At 41.7% G+C, this 16,002-nt stretch overlaps 3 protein-coding genes across 7 annotated transcripts; 1 reads left to right on the top strand and 2 right to left on the bottom strand.

The window, feature by feature from the left end:
- Positions 1-326: 326 nt before the first annotated feature.
- On the bottom strand, positions 327-5,790 carry tra2a (transformer 2 alpha homolog). Of its 5 annotated transcripts, XM_076075347.1 has the most exons (10): positions 5,630-5,787; positions 4,559-4,879; positions 4,082-4,215; positions 3,794-3,929; positions 3,181-3,237; positions 2,804-2,992; positions 2,247-2,362; positions 1,846-2,055; positions 1,691-1,761; positions 327-1,525 (listed from the first exon to the last, which is right to left on the bottom strand). In XM_076075347.1, the coding sequence occupies exons 2-10, from the start codon at positions 4,568-4,570 to the stop codon at positions 1,515-1,517; spliced, it is 936 nt and encodes a 311-aa protein (XP_075931462.1). In that variant the 5' UTR covers positions 4,571-4,879; positions 5,630-5,787; the 3' UTR covers positions 327-1,514. The 5 variants fall into 5 exon arrangements, with proteins under 5 accessions (XP_075931462.1, XP_075931461.1, XP_075931460.1 ...); XM_076075346.1 differs by lacking the exon at positions 4,559-4,879 and having other exon boundaries at positions 1,852-2,055; positions 5,630-5,790; XM_076075345.1 differs by lacking the exon at positions 4,559-4,879 and having other exon boundaries at positions 3,187-3,237; positions 5,630-5,790.
- A 537-nt stretch (positions 5,791-6,327) lies between these two features.
- ccdc126 (coiled-coil domain containing 126) lies at positions 6,328-11,081 on the bottom strand. The gene is made up of 3 exons (XM_076075350.1): positions 10,743-11,081; positions 8,168-8,869; positions 6,328-7,960 (listed from the first exon to the last, which is right to left on the bottom strand). The coding sequence occupies exons 2-3, from the start codon at positions 8,403-8,405 to the stop codon at positions 7,710-7,712; spliced, it is 489 nt and encodes a 162-aa protein (XP_075931465.1). The 5' UTR covers positions 8,406-8,869; positions 10,743-11,081; the 3' UTR covers positions 6,328-7,709.
- Positions 11,082-11,157: 76 nt separating this feature from the next.
- fam221a (family with sequence similarity 221 member A) lies at positions 11,158-14,638 on the top strand. Its single transcript, XM_076075348.1, has 7 exons — positions 11,158-11,215; positions 11,650-11,851; positions 11,934-12,107; positions 12,217-12,407; positions 12,531-12,604; positions 12,718-12,850; positions 14,024-14,638. Exons 2-7 carry the CDS (start codon positions 11,787-11,789, stop codon positions 14,134-14,136), a joined length of 750 nt encoding a protein of 249 aa, XP_075931463.1. The 5' UTR covers positions 11,158-11,215; positions 11,650-11,786; the 3' UTR covers positions 14,137-14,638.
- Positions 14,639-16,002: the final 1,364 nt, after the last annotated feature.

Genomic DNA, 16,002 nt, shown 5'->3' with positions numbered 1-16,002 from the left:
GATAGAAGTCCACGTAACATGAAGGTTAAAATGAGCACAATGTATACGATTAACAGCTTTCAGTGTTGAATCTCGTACTTTGACCCTTCCTTCCAGCGAGTCGTTACCTTGGACCCTTGAGAATTATCTTTGAGTTTGTGTGAATGAACACATAACTCTGAAGGGCCCCATGACATGTCAGCAGTGACTATTAACCTCATTTGAATAAAGTGCCTCTTTATAGGTGTAGAGATAAAGAACCCTCCATTCAGGTTTACCTTTGTGATTATCCAATAAGCATCAAGGTATGTTTTGTATGTCTATTTGGGACAAAAACTGATCATGAGTTTATTAAGGTTTTGTTTAATGCAGGGAAATGTGACAGGGAACATTGTCTTATATTGAACAACCTGCTGCATTCTGTAGCATACATTGGGCTACTTAAAGAAAGGACGTGTTCTAGTACGGCCATTGTTAATGAGAAGTACAGAACAGTGACATTTGAGCAAAGCCTAAGCTCTTTTTGTTACAGTTAACATGTACTGAAAAATGCTTTTATACAAACTATGTACAGTTAAAGAATACTGGGAATAATAGCCGGTTTCTTACAGGTGAACTTTGTATCTCATGTAACGAAAGCCACCCAATAAAAGCTTGGTATCGGCCCTTTGTATGTGTTCAGTGGTGTAGCCTGAATGAGAGAAAACTCAACTTTTGTAGTTTCAAAAAGTGGCTCCAGATCAGCAACTTTAAATTTGTGCGAACATAAACTTATCATGCGCATCGTCTTGGCACTGGTCTTGTTCTGTGAAACTCTCCCAGCTCATTTTCCCACCTCACCCACTCAACTTAAAGCACCACCTCCCACCTATACAACAAAAGCTCAACATCAATTTAATGCACATTAATCACAAAAACACATTCAATTTTGGAGTTTTCATATATATGTATTTCCATACAAAGAAACAACAATAAAAAAAAAAACGGTAGTACATGAGAATAAAAACTAGAGAAACTCAAATGATGACTTCCTTGACTAAAAAAAATAATGAATGTGAGCAAAGAACCACTGATAGCGCTCCATTGTAACGCCTGAATTACCTGCAGCTTACCAGTAAACTCGACCCGTGCTCGGTAACATTGAGATCAATCTGTGATCTGAACATTCAGAGATGATTGTTCCATTTACTTAAAACAAGTTGACTGTCCCCATTATTTACAAAAAAACCCAGTTTACGTCCCCCACCCATGACACGGGCCACGCTAAAAGAGGCGGCATTGCTGCAGAAAGGGAAGTGGGAAGGAAGGATGCAAGTCGAAGAATGAAGAAAGAGTTCGTCGCTCACACTCAACATGGATGCATCAAAACGTCTAAAAATGAAGACACCTATTGCATGTCAACAAGAACCATCTCGAACTTTAGAGTTCTGTTGATAGAGACATGCCAATTCAAAATGTTCCCCTCAGAAACACCTTGACGAGTCACACACACACCATCAATTATTGGAGGGAAGCCGAGCGTTGAAAGGAGGAACTTAGTATCGCCCTGCAAAAAAAAAAAAAAAAAAATGAATTAGTCAGAATAGATTACTAATAAAGTCAATCTGCTTTCACCAGTGATCCAGATGCATACATCCGTTTGAATATGCATACTAACGGCAGCGTGGATGCAGTTAGGCAAGCTTTCTGTTTGCATTCTCTTAATACGTACGTGGGCTGTAGGAGCGAGACCGTGAGCGAGACCTGTAGCGACTGTAGTACGGTGATGGAGAGCGTCTGCGGCTGCAGAAGAGACGAGGAACATTGAAAACATTTACTCGTAAAAACAACGTAACATTGACATTCTACTCACAAATTATGGCTCACCTGTACCTGTAGTCATACTCGTCATATCTGTCGTAGCGCTCGTAGCCACGGTCATAATGAGAGTCTCTCCCCCTCCGGCTGCTGCTTCCACCGCCACCTCCACCACCGCCGCCGCTGCCACCACCACCGCTGCTGCTGCCGCCGCCGCCACCACTGCCTCCACCGCCTCCACCACCACCGCCGCCTCCTCCACCACCACCACTGCCATTGCTGTTGAAAACAAAACCAAAAAAAAAAACCTACATTAGATACAAAAATGACATGAGTGCGATCTGATCATCCCAGTTTATTTGATGGCTCAAATGTGCATTTATGCTTCTTCGGGATTTCAACCACGAGATAAATATTGAATTCCGCACAAGAAGTAAAGGAAACCGATATGTGGACAGTGTTGATCTTACTGAGTTGGTCGGCCCATGTAGATTCCTGGTGTGGGGGTGTGAGCGCGTTTAGTAATGGAATAATCCACTCTGATGCGCCTCCCGTCCAGCTCCATGCCATTGGCTCGCTCCATTGCCTAAGAAATACAAAAGGGAGGAGACGACAAAGATGTTATCAGACTTTTGCTTTTTGATACTTACTTCACAAAGGCCCACCTACAGTACACACTGTAAGCCATTCGATATGAGTCACATGACAGCAAGGTGAGAGAATTTATGGCAAGGCAGACACCTAGTGGCTTACTTATGCAATCACACCGTAAATCAATAAATGAGATCCGAAGTAGAGGACCATTGAAGCTGCATGTACAAATACTATGAAAACAAAGTCCCAAACAATATGCAGTTGACCATATATGGATGCAGAACAGTTTAAAACATGCCATGACACTTTTCATTAAATCTAATTAAGGAATATTTTACACTATAAAACACCAAATGAATGTGATTAAACACATTACTAGACATAAAACAAGGCATTAGGCATTTTACCAATAAGCAAAACCACAAACACTCACCTCTTTGGAATCATCAATTCTCTCGAAGTAAACAAACGCAAAGCCGCGGGAGCGACCGGTGCGCTGGTCGTACACCACATTGACCCCGGCCAGAGGACCGTAGCGAGAGAACACCTCCCTCAGGTCCCGCTCTGTGGTGTACAGGCTCAGGCCAAACACCCCCAAACACATGCTGGGGTCAGGGTTCGCCTGCAAGGGTCAACATAACGGTTAAGAGTTGATTTTATGGTTTATTTACACACTATATTTATGCAATAAAATAAACATAAATACTATTAAAATAAAATAAAAATCAAAGTTATTTTTGACCCCTACCGTTGACCCACACACAAACATTATAATGGTTTTGTCCAAAATATGTCAGACGGTTCAAATACCCTCACATCAGGATCTCCGCCGCCATGATTGCTTGGTTCTTTTGTGAAGTCATGGCTCTGTTGACATAATGAAAGGAATGGAAGGTTAATTAAACGGGTTATTACATGTGTGGTTTCCTGCAGCATTAACCACAAGTCACATTTCCACACAAATGAAAGAATGAGAAATGTAAACCATATAATCCTTCAATAATCAACTCAAAGCCAGATGGATAATGACTTAACAACATTTAAGTAATTTTGTTTGCTATAACCACTGTGATTTGTCTAAAACAAAGAACTAACACAATGACATACTAGAAGGAAAAGAACGTTTTGAGGAGATTAGCCCGGTGATCGTTAAAGCATACAGCAGCAGATTTACCTTCCTTATAAAAGAGTATCTTCCCAAAACCTTTTGAGTGAGACTAATTTTGCATTCATTCTATTTAGGAAAAGGTCATACCGTACCATACTTAATGTTTACAGGCTAAGATGTGCAATCAGCCAATCTCCACCAAAGATCTGGATACACACACACACACACTTGTAAATGTGTGTGAGCGTACACTAAGTGCTCTCTGGTTCTCCCTCCACAGCCTCCTGTCCAGCCCCACCTTCAGACCTCACTCACCCTGCTGCCAGCACTCTGGCTCTTCTTGCGGCGGTACTCGGGGCTGTAGGAGCGTGAGCGGGACTTCCTCCGCTGGGAATAGGACCGAGAGCGCGAGCGGCTATAGCGGCGGTTTGACGGCCGCCTGGAACGAGACCTGGAAATGCGGCACAGGAAGAAAAGGCCAATGTCAGAAATAATTGTTGGGGACAAACGGGCAACATTGCCATATTTCAGCCCCTAATGAACATTACAATATGATGTGATCACAGTACCACATGTGCCATCGTAAAAAGGTCAACAACATACCCGGATCTTGAATGTGAGCGGGATCTGGACGCGGAGCGCTTGGCGACCCGGGCTGGGCTCGGGGAGCCGGACCTGCTCTCCGACTTCACCCGAGCTGGACTCCCCCGATCCGATTTAGACGGGGAACGCGACCCCTATTGCCACAGCAGCACGTTAACAACTCTCTCATGGACACATACACGCATAACTACACACTGAAAATAACAAGAGTAGTGAGATGTGGTTGAGTATGTTGGACACATACAGTACACCTGTCTAAAATGTATAGATTTATGTACTGTGGAAGAAGGGGTTAGTAATCTTATAAGTCCAATAAATCAATTTTGGTTTACAATGAGGCCTACTATTAACCATATATATCAAATATACAGATAAGGTCTATTTCAATATCCACCTGGACCATCAAGGGGGAAATAAAACATGCATTTCCATGTTACAGAAAGGGAGCATAGTAAACAGTATATTTACTTAACCTACGGACACATTCATTCTTCCAGATTCTTTACACGCTACTCCCTTTTCTCAGGATTTCTATCCTTCTTCGTTCTTCTTTTTTCAGTTTTCTCATTTTCTGATTCCAGGTCTGTTTTTCCTTCTCTTCACCCAAAACTGAAACCAGTTTTCATTTTAGCCATTATACTGCAAGCGCTTCTATCTGACACCATTCTTCCGTCACATTTTCCTCCCTTTCCACTTCTATGTTCTGCTCTGTACATGTTCTCATTAGCCTTCTTTTATCTTGAACATTTTCTTCATCATTCTTGGATAAAACTCTTCAAATCCTTCACGATCAATTACCTTAATGAAAAAAGAACATTCAATAAAATTAAGATCATAGGTTTAAGAAAAGGAGAATATGTTTTAAATGATATGAAAAGGAACACTGAATGCAGTACAATTACATTGTTGCCACATTAAGTTTTTAATAGTCCAGAAATTAAGAAAATGAGCAAAGTTACAACAATTTAAGGTTATAAAGTTAAGATCTTAGATGTATATTGTAGCATTTTTTCAATTTGATAAAAAAAAAAGCGTGAAAGGATAGAAGGAAGAGATGCTTTGGACTTAAGTTACCTCTCATTTAACCGATTGTTAGATTCAGGCAAAACAAACGTCACAGATATCTCGTGTATAATTTCATAAGCATTATGATTTAGGAGCGATGCATTCTACTGGCAACGCACAACAGGACAATTAGCAAAAGGTCTAACGTGCACACATGGATCTACACCACGGTGGCTCTTAAGCTAACAGTAACTAGCATGCTAGCTAGAGGCTGGTTCGGTATTGCTAGTAGACAAGAACCGTTCGTGTAAAACGTGCGTTACTTTCGCCAAAGACTTGACGCAACACCAGAACACCTCTGCGCCTATCTTAACACGGGTAATGTTAGCGGACAAAAGCGTGTAACGACAACGGTAAGCTATCGCGTTAGCTATCACGTTAGCTCGCGCTTTATCAGTTGGCCTCAAGTTAATCGACAGCCACACGGAAGGAATTTGAAGAAAGGAGAAGATATATTTGATATCTTTCGATGCAACAACTCACCCGTCCTTTATAGTGTCCCTCCTCAATGTCACTCATTGTTCAGTATAGCAAACACAACAGAGTATGTTTTTTTTGGTAGAAAATAAACCCGCACTTGAGGTTCAACACAATGTCCGCTTATTAGCTAGAAGATGGCGGGCGCGTGAGGTTGGTGGTATGTTTATGTGCTGCAGAATCTGACGTCACTTCCGTGTCGTCTCACACGGCCCTTTACACTGTTCTTCAGTGGAAACGTCTCATTATTCAAAATCTCCGACGCTTAAACTACATATTATATAATAACTAATATGGTTAATGAAAATGTATTCACTAAGCATGTACATGTTGATGCTGGTTGAGTTAGTTTAATACACTGGATCATATTTAATACATTATATTGATTGAATTGATAACTATAGTTAGCCTACTTTACTTGACAACTGTTCAGTAAATGTAGTGGAGTAGGAGTAGAAAATAGCAGTAAGTGCCTTGAATAAATATATAATGTCTCTTAGGGTTTTGCAGTGTGTTCAGTAAAAGCTAATGAACGAAAACACGTCATATATTTACTTATATACACACACACCCCTCGTAGAGAACGCTCTCTTTGGGAACAACCGGCTAAACATTTGGATTGTCTTGTGTTTTACATGATCTCCTGAAAAAAAAGGCCCATTTTTCCAATGTCAATCAAATTAAAGGATTTAAATGAGGATTGATTCTATTTTCCATATGGTCAATTTATTAGTAAAGCTATCTCACAGCAGCTGTCTGGCTCACCAACTTTTCTACTTTAGCATTCAGAAGCAAAGTACATTTATGGCATTACTTAATGCAGACACAGTCAAACCAGTTTGATAATTCAGTCGAGGCCTTCGTGTATATTTAGGTCTGTAATGTGTAAGCAACATTTTGAATCATTTTCCCCTCATGTTTTGCCACCCACATTGACTTCGTCTCATACAATCCCAAAGTAGTGTCGATGAAAGTATTGCTCATCTTTCTTGTCGCACAAAGTCATCACGTTAATGAGCGGCACGATGTGCAAACTAAAGATCTTCCTCCTCTGGGCAGGTGCCAGAGTTTCTCAGTATAATGGAAACCATACTCAGAACCAGCAGAAAGGCTAAAAGAATTAATATTCCAGAGCCTGACATCCACCCTCCTAAAATACCCCTCAAGTCAAAGTTGGAACGGCTCAGTATTTTTAGAAAATCTCTAAAGAGTCACAGTGCAACATGAACCCTGAACATGTTTAAGCAGTATGTCAGTCATCCTAACAGCACTGACGGGCTTAAGACTGACTACAAAGTACATTCAATGTGCTACACACCTAGTTAAATCATTTATCAACACTCGGCAAGGGAACCGTTGGATTTCAACTGACACATAGTACACACACTCATGTTTACAGTGGCAAATGGGCATCATCCAATCATATTCTGCATAAACCTCAAACTGCTTTGCAGCAACTGTAAATAAACAATTACACTGCCTGCAGATGGAGTGCAAATAACATTCTTTGGATTATCTCTCACAGACAAACTATACTATTTAAGTATTCTTAAGACTATGTGTAAGCTCAAAGTAGAATCGTCTTCATACAGTAATTAGCAATTGCACCAAACTAAACATTGACAAAACAAAAACAGTTGCCCTACCTATCATGAGTGTACTGTTTAGTTCAGCATTCTGATATATTGAAGCAGTGTTGTATAATAGTTTCCGATGTAGATGGGTGAACATTTCAAGCCATTTTTATTATCATAAAGCGTAAGAGTATTTACACCTCTCTGCATTTGCTTAAAAAGTCAGAAAATTCAAATATGGCATTAAATCTAAGCCAAACAAAATCAGCAATGAAAATATAAAAAAAGAAATGTGCTAGACAGTCTTGGTAAAAAATAAATAAATATCAGCATAGAGAAGTCCTCCTTCCTTCTGAGCTGGCTGAACATTTTCTGAGAAGTATCCCAAATTTAAAGTTTCTGGATGTCTACATGTCTCCCTATTGCTTTTAATTTGTCTGATGTGCTAACATCAGTGATAAATGCTGGGAAAGTGTAATGTGCTCAAAACAAAATGTATACATCTATTAAGACTATGCTCGTTTATGTGGCCGAGGCCTGTTGGGGATGTGTGGGTGGAGGCGGGATGTTCCCGGGTGACTGCCAGGTGTGTCCTGCTTTGAGGGTTTCTGCAGGGCAGCAGCAGCAGAGGCAAGGACGCCCCCTGCTGTGTGGGAGGTATTCGTGGAGGAGGCATTGACCGCCAACTCGATTTTCCCCTCCAGTTTGACCAGTCGAGTCAGAATGTCATCCAGCAGCACAGCGATAGTCCTCTTCAGATCAGCTGTGTGTGTGTGTGTGTGTGTGTGTGTGTGTGTGTGTGAGAGAGAGAGAGGCGAAGGAAATGAGGGAAAACAAACACAAGGAAGAAAATGAATCAATGAAACCCAAATGTTTCAGGAGTAAGCAAGTGATTGGATGAAAGAGCAGTAATAATAAAAAAAAAATCCATTTATGGCACAGCATTTCTAACATCCTCCTGAATCCTTACCAGAGCCGGCCATGGAGGTTCCCTGCAGCGCACCCGGTGCATTCTGGTTCTCCTCCGTCAGGACCTTGACGTATCGCCGGCTGAGCTCCAGGATCTGCTCCCGTAGCTCGGCGCTGCTCTGATGGCGAGGCTGCTGCATAGTGTACCGCAGCAGCATGAGTCCCCACGCCAGGCCAAATACCACCAGCAGCACACTCAGCTTCTGGGACATGTTCCTTCGCAGGAGTGCGCCCAGCATGGTACTGGGCTGGCGAAAGGGGAGGGGCGCTGCAGAGGCCCGGTCTTAGGCTGAAGGTCTTTTCTTTGGGTGTGGATATGCCAATAAATTGATAAGTAGAGTGATAATTACTTGATTCTGGCAGGGAGATTCTCTTTAATGTGGTCCGTATCTACAGAGAGGTCAGAGTCCAGTGCGAAGCATTCCTAAAGCTGCTGGGGATGTGGTGCCTCACTCAAGGGAGCTCCAGCGGGACACATGCTTGCATTATACCCATTAAGCAGTAAAAGTTTCTCTAACCACTTAAGGTATCCTGCCCCTCCTAAGAGGAGGTGAGAAAAAGTCTTCAGGCCAGGAAGTGGAACCAGAAGGAAGCGGACCGGCAGTCAGGGGTTTTGGAAAAGGTGCTTTGGCTGCAAGATGTCTAACGTCAAATCACCGATGCAGACTGGGCGTTCAGGCAGGGGGTCCGCCGGCATCGTTGACTATGTTGGAGAAGCATACAAAGAGAAATAAAGAGAGATATGACTAACCAAAAGAGAGAGAAACACAGAGACATTTGTTTTGTCATCTTTTCGCCATTTCTTGCATGACGCTTAAATGTTAGCAATGTCATGAATTGATAAAAGAAACTCATTAACAAAAAAACACTTGATGGGTAATTTCTCAAGCCCTTCTGTAACTTCTTCAAAGTTCTGTTGAGCATTGTGGGTTTTTTCTTCCAACAGACAAAGAAACTGCATGTGCTGGATGAAGAGCAAAATCCACCTCATCTTCATTGGCAGCTACATCAAATATATATATTATTTAGCTATTATTAAAGATGGATGTCTTTGCTGCTTTGGGTCAGGGTGCACAATAGCCCACTCATCAACAAATGTTTTTCAGCCCTCTGAGCCCAGAAACCCGATTACCAGTTTAGATTTCATGGGACCCACTTTGCAAGCTTCAGATTGACGACAAAGGAACAACCAGTGGCACAGAGGGCATTCATTCACTAATCCCACCACCACAATGGCTATTTGACCAACAAGCAGCCTGTGAGTGCACTGTGCACATGCAGGGGAAATTGGGCCATTATTTCTCAATTTTCGCAACTTTTTCACCGAGTGTATTCCCCGCGCGCTCTCTCTCTCTCTCTCTCTCTCTTGGGTGTGGTAGTGTAACTTCCTGTTGAAGCCAGAGATGGGACAGTGACTGAAGGAATCAATTATGAAAAGAAACGTAACAGAATCCGTTCAGCAATGCTTCCATGTTTCTATCTACACTTACACACACACACACACACACACACACACACACACACACACACACACACACACACACACACACACACACACACACACACACACACACACACACACACACACACACACACACACACACACGCCCTTCCTATGACCTGGTGTATCAGCAGGCAAGAACTAGAAGGGAAAGACCAAGAATGGTGTAAAGACTCGATGAAAGTAACAGTTGAAATTGGTCAGGACGCAAAACACATTGCGGCTGACAAATATGTAACTTCATCATCAGTCACATTAATTCCATTCGAACCGTGCATTTAAAAGAAAATGATACACGGGGAATTATTGCTTTCTGTGTAGGGTGCTATGTCAACAGATATGGGTGAGCAACGGGGCAAATAAATCTTTCGGATTAGCTGTGTTTTCCATGTGCTAGGCAACAGATCACAGCCATCTTTATTTATTAATAGGGTAGACAATTGACAACAACCAGAAGAGTTTTTGGTATTCAGCCAGTCATATCAGGTTATTCACCAGGCATGATCATTGTTCCATGGGAAGGCACACCGACCTCAGACATTGAATGTTCCACTTGTTTAGGGGACTGTGTGGATGTTAGTGTACTTAATGAGAGGATTGACAATGACAAGGCACACATTGTCATTCAAAATATCTGATCTCGAGGTTAAATATTGTCACAGCTGTCACGTGTGTTTCAACAGCTGGCAGACAGACTTAATCACCTGGCATGTAGTATAAACTAAAAACTGAAATGTCGATAATGTTAAATATATATGAATACTTAAACAATGTGCATGATAGGACATGTATATGTACACAATGTCAAGTTACACATGTGAAAAGTAAACTCGACCAACACGTGAAATATGCACTATTTTTGGATACTTAGTTTCACGACTTTTTTTTTTTTTTTTTTTTTTTTTTTTTTACACCTAAAATTCATTTTAGCATCATTATTAGCAGCCGCTCAAGCTCAGTTGAAGCTATTCTCCCAACTCCACCAACATTGAGGTTAGCACCACGTACACGTTAAGTCGCAACGCTCAAACTTGACTGCAATTTAAGCAAATCCCATCAAAAATAGATACTTTACCCCCGTAGTGTTGTCTGTTGAGCAGCTACCTTGAGGTCGCAGCAGGACTTCACGCGCTCCAGAGGAAGAGCATCAGTTGCTGACACTGAATGCCGTTTGTTGTTTAGCAAACCTGCAATGTCGTTGCACACGCCGGGGGGTATCTCGTGCAGTCCGTTATACCGTTATCTACCGAGCATCATGTTGAGGTGTCCGTCCTCTCTCGCTGTCATTTCAGCTTCTCCCTACACGGTGTCGAAGACGATGAGGTCCTAGCGAAAAGTCAGTAGCTAGAATTCCAAGCGTGCAACTGTTCAGACTGTCATGGTGCCCCTGAACGTCTACTGAATGCGTCATGACTATTGCATTCTGGGAAATGTAGTTACACTGCCCGCTCACTCACTCTCTCTCTCTCTCTCTCTCTCTCGATTCAACACCAAGACGAAAGTAAACATTACAAATTGTACTCACGTTATTAGTTGGCTTCAGTGCAGGTAAACATTTAAACTGCAGTTAATCCGGTTTACTTTAAACAAAGCGCTAACTGTTTCACGTTACTTTAGCTTGCAGAGTTTGTGGACACGTGCTCAGGGTATTAGCTACATGGCTGCTAATGTTAATGTTAGCTGCTGCTAACATTCCTGCGTACTGCAATAACATTGTACAATAAATCACCTCTGGCCAAATCAATCACAAAGCTATAACACTGTTACTCTGTTGTTTGTTTGTTGTTTGGTTAAATCTTTGCACTACTGTTTAGTTAATTTAATATTATTCTATTTTATTATATTGTGCATTTGATATTTAATATTTTTACTCTGTTATTTTATTGATCTATAAAGGCTCTCTCTCTAATGTTAATGTTTGCTTGATCTGAGTTTAACTTCCCTTCTGTCCTCTCCCTGTGACTGTATTTGCGTGCTTGCAGTTCACTTTACGACCGTTAAGGGACGCCTACAAACATTTCCATGGCAACTATAAGGTTCACCGTGGTAAACAGAAGTGTCCTGCTGTGCAAGACAAAAACGAACAAACCCCACATCTATCTGTTACGGATTTTTGACAATGGAGAAAATATGTCTCGATAAATCAGCTCTACAAGCGGTCGATGACTACTGGGAGTACAAAAGGTTTGTCCCAACATTAGACTGTATGTTTTTAGTATATGCCCATAAGAATTACTTTTTGTATTGGTGGTTTTGTCTTTTCAAGGATTGTGGGTGATGATGATGGAGGACAACTGTTCACTCCAGAGGAATATGACGCGTACAAGAGGAAGTTGCTCCCTCAGCGAGTGAAAAACAGGCTGTATGTCAGCTTTGGCGTTCCAGGAGGCATCGACTGCAAACTCATTGGTCCTGAGACACGGTGCTTCTGTACACATAGGTAGTGCGATCCTCGATAACACATGAAATCAAGTGTCATCCCCTTCTCGCCACCACACACACAGACTTACATGCATAAACACATTTGTGATTAATGTAACTTTGTTCAGGTACAAGCAACACAAGACCGACTTTGAGGTGGTCCCCTCTGAGCGGCCCCTAGCCCTACCATGCCAGGTCAGAGGGTGTCATTGTTCTGCCTACCAGTATGTTCCCCAGATTGGGCCAAATCCTGTCCGCTGCAGGTGCAAACACTTTCCTCAGGATCACAGTGAAGCTACTGGCCACTTGTGCAAAAAGTGTGAGTATGAAATTACTACATTTAAAGAGAGCAGTTTCATTCTAACCGCAATTAACTCTAGCATCTTACGCATATGGAGTCACATATACAGTTCATGTTCAAGATGAGAATAACATTTTTCAGGCAGTTCCTGTTCTGGGTTCAAGAGCCCCTACACCTGTGGGTGTGGTCAGCCCAGCTCTGCCCATCAGACGCTGGTGAGTAGAGTCAAACAATAAACACAGATCCTTGGCTAATGCTGGACATAGATTTCCCATATTACTACTGTTTGTTCAGCTCAATTTGAAAATCACTTTTTGTTTTTTGTCAGGTTCAGACTAAACTAGAGAGGGAGGCACGTGGTCAGCCTGTAGGCAGGGACGTTCCTTATGCTGCCATGGGGGGGCTGACGGGGTTCAGCTCCTTATTGGATGGTTATCTCGCTTTGGAAGCCAGCGGCTCAGGTGAGAACCAGAAAAGTAGCCTATACAGTATGTGACGATGTAATTTGGAACGGAGAGACGCAGCAGAGTTGTCAGTTTTAAACTTGTGTATGTGAATGCATGTGTGTGCTATGTGAGAGCTGCTCGTCTCTTGAGGCTCGGTAGGGTGAGTCTGGAACATCCAGCACTTGTAGTCACGAGGGGCAACATCAGCCCCCAGCAAGGACACATACAAGCCATTTTCTAGCTCAGACAATCTTTGATCCATGGACTGTTTTGGTGAGTCGGCCTTCGTTAGACTGTTGGAGAAGGTGTGTGCGTGTGTGCATGCATTGCACCAAAGGAGAAGAAAGTTCCTTTAAGCAGCATGTGAGGGCAGCAAAGAGCAGCACAGCATCAGTGTTGAACAAGCAAGTCTGCAGAGTAGGGACTTGATCCGATCAAAAGGGTCCAGTGTACCCCTTAGATTTTATTACCACATTGAGGTCTGACCCAGACTACATTTGTAGTAGATCTGTGATGATGCAAAAGTCCATGCATTTTGCATTGCTGCAAGGTTATTTAAGATGTACCTCTTTTAAGACATATCTTGAATAAATGGGACGATCGGAGGCGAACATGTAATCAATGGATGTCCAAGTTAAATTTGCAAATGTAATAAGAGTGGACTTCTGCAGCTTTTGAGAAGTAATTTTCATCTCTTCTGAAAACAATGGAAATGTAATTAATGATTGAATGTACAACATTAATTACACTTGTTTTAACCATTTATGTGTGTTTAATTATGTATGATTCAATAGGCTTTTGACTGATAACTCCACAATGTAGCATTTACTTATCACACTCAGTGGTTCTGAGTTAAGAGTTTGGAATCTCGCGTTCAAAAGACTCACATTGTAAGTAGCCACTATCACTTCTATTTTAATGTTATCACTCAATATATGGTGTTATCCTTAATTGGGAATAAGCGATCTTTATTTATGATAAATGCATTTTATATTCATCAGTGACTGCAGATAAATGCATTCTATAAATTACAAGCCTTTACTTTTAACATCTGTGCGTCAGGTCCTGGATTAGTTAATGCTCAAAACATAGATTTAAAATAAGTTTCATACCTGTGAGGTACACAGTATTCGCCGCTGCAACCCGTCACATGATTTTCATAATCTCTGCCTGCCGTATGTTTTTCAGATCAAGACAGAGAAAATGGCTGCCAGCAGAGATGCTCTGCATCAAGGATCAAAGTAACGTCTACTAAAGCATCGAGCTCTGTTCACCGTAAGAGAGAGACCAACAAACTGTGACAAGCAACATCTGTCAAACCGTCCATACTGGGCAATATTTACCATGCAAATAAATCATACACTTCTTCTGATCTGTAACATTTAATCTTAGCTTAAAAACATTGGGATTGTTTCACAGCTTTTAAGTATTTTCTTTTTCAGTGACGTTGTCTGTCTTTGTTAGTGTCGTGACAAAGGGGTACAACCAACTGTCAGCAACAGTAGTTATTAAATCCCACCTAACGACTAAACAATCAACTGGAAGTATATTGATCCAATCAGAGCATGGGGAGCATTACAATGGTGAACCAGATTACCAAGTTTTACTCAGAAATCTGGACTTTTAAGACACATCACACTTTGACAATGCCTGAATACATTTGAAGACTTTCTCATGATGAAATCACATTTGGAGGTAAAGCATATTTAGGAGATGTTCAGTATTTTGGCTGCCGTGTGAGCTGCAGCAATACCATGCATAAACTCATATATATGTCTGTAAGATTAAAAAAAACAATACAATATGAGATTGAGAATATGAAATCCTAATTTTACAATGAGTTATTTCAAACGTATGTATTGAATTACAAGGTCATAACCAGTTCAACATAGAAACACGTAGTCATCTCTATATATAATTCCTCACAGTCATATTTGATACCCTAACTAACCCATACTTTTATTTAGTGCAGTTTTCTAATTAATGCCTCATATTTCTCTCTTGATACACGTTCCGTAAACCGGCCAGTTTACACATCTGAGGTTTGTTTGATTGGTGTTCTCTTATTGAGAGAAAGCCTCCATGGAGGTACGTGTTCTGTGATGAGCGCCGTTTTTAATTAGCAGATAGATGTACTGTCGCCGATTGATTAATCCCATTTCTCATGGTAGATCAGCAGTGATGAGAGCCAATTTAATCCATGCAGTGAATGGAAATTGAAGCAGGTCATGTTGTCTCCATTGGTGGCCCACTTTCTAACGTCTTTAACTGAGAAATAAAATGAACAGGGATCTCAATGAGGACTGCGAGGATGGCAAGACAAACTGGATCAGCATCTACGCTGGTGATGGCCAGTGCATCTCAAGTCACCTGTGTCGTAATGTAAACATTACCCCGAGGGAACTTGGTGTATGTTTGTGCGCGTGTGTTAGTGAGCTGAACAGGTGGTCTCGAGGGAATGGAAGGGCTACGTCTGAAGGATGGCATGGATGCACCTGGGTCTCTGCATGCAGCCGGGTGCTGAAGAGGAAGCAAGTGGAAGGGATCCCATCTGAAAGCTGACACTTCAGATTCAGTGTGTCTCTACGATGACCATGGTATCAGGTTGCCCCAACATAAAGTATGTACACAAACATTCAGAGCGGCATACATACTTTAAACCAAACATGTTTCCTCTTTGCTACCCAGAAGAGCTTTGTTGACAGAAAGAATCAATCATCTTTGAAAGAAACACTTGACCTATTTGCTGCTTTCTCGTGGACATTTTTACTCCCAGAGAAAAACCCATTAATTTAAAAGGTGAAGGCCTGACAGTTAGTCAGGCGCAATTACAATTTAGAGTAATTACCTCTCCATAGCAACCCTGTTTAGGAGGCTACAAGTAAATTACTTTGGCAATGAATTGGAGCGAATGACTACTACACTTCCCATATCCCCATGGAAACCACGCCCCGCTTGACTGACACATTCAACACTACGAATCAAGAAGAGAGCACAAAAGATTAAATTGGCAATTACTGTGCAAGGAAACACTTAAATACCCCAGTGACAGTTGCGGTAGGCACACCTTGAGACAAAGAACACGCTCCCCTAATTTACCCACAGAGAGAGACGGAGGTAACAAAAACTATGTTAACAAAAACTAACAAACACTATGTTACTCTGAC

Source organism: Anarhichas minor, unplaced genomic scaffold (assembly GCF_050575085.1).
Source record: "Anarhichas minor isolate MPS153535 unplaced genomic scaffold, ASM5057508v1 ptg000051l, whole genome shotgun sequence".
NCBI classification, from domain to species: Eukaryota; Metazoa; Chordata; class Actinopteri; order Perciformes; family Anarhichadidae; genus Anarhichas; species Anarhichas minor.
Note: the sequence above shows the minus strand (reverse complement) of the source record. Positions and strands in the feature narration are given on the sequence as shown.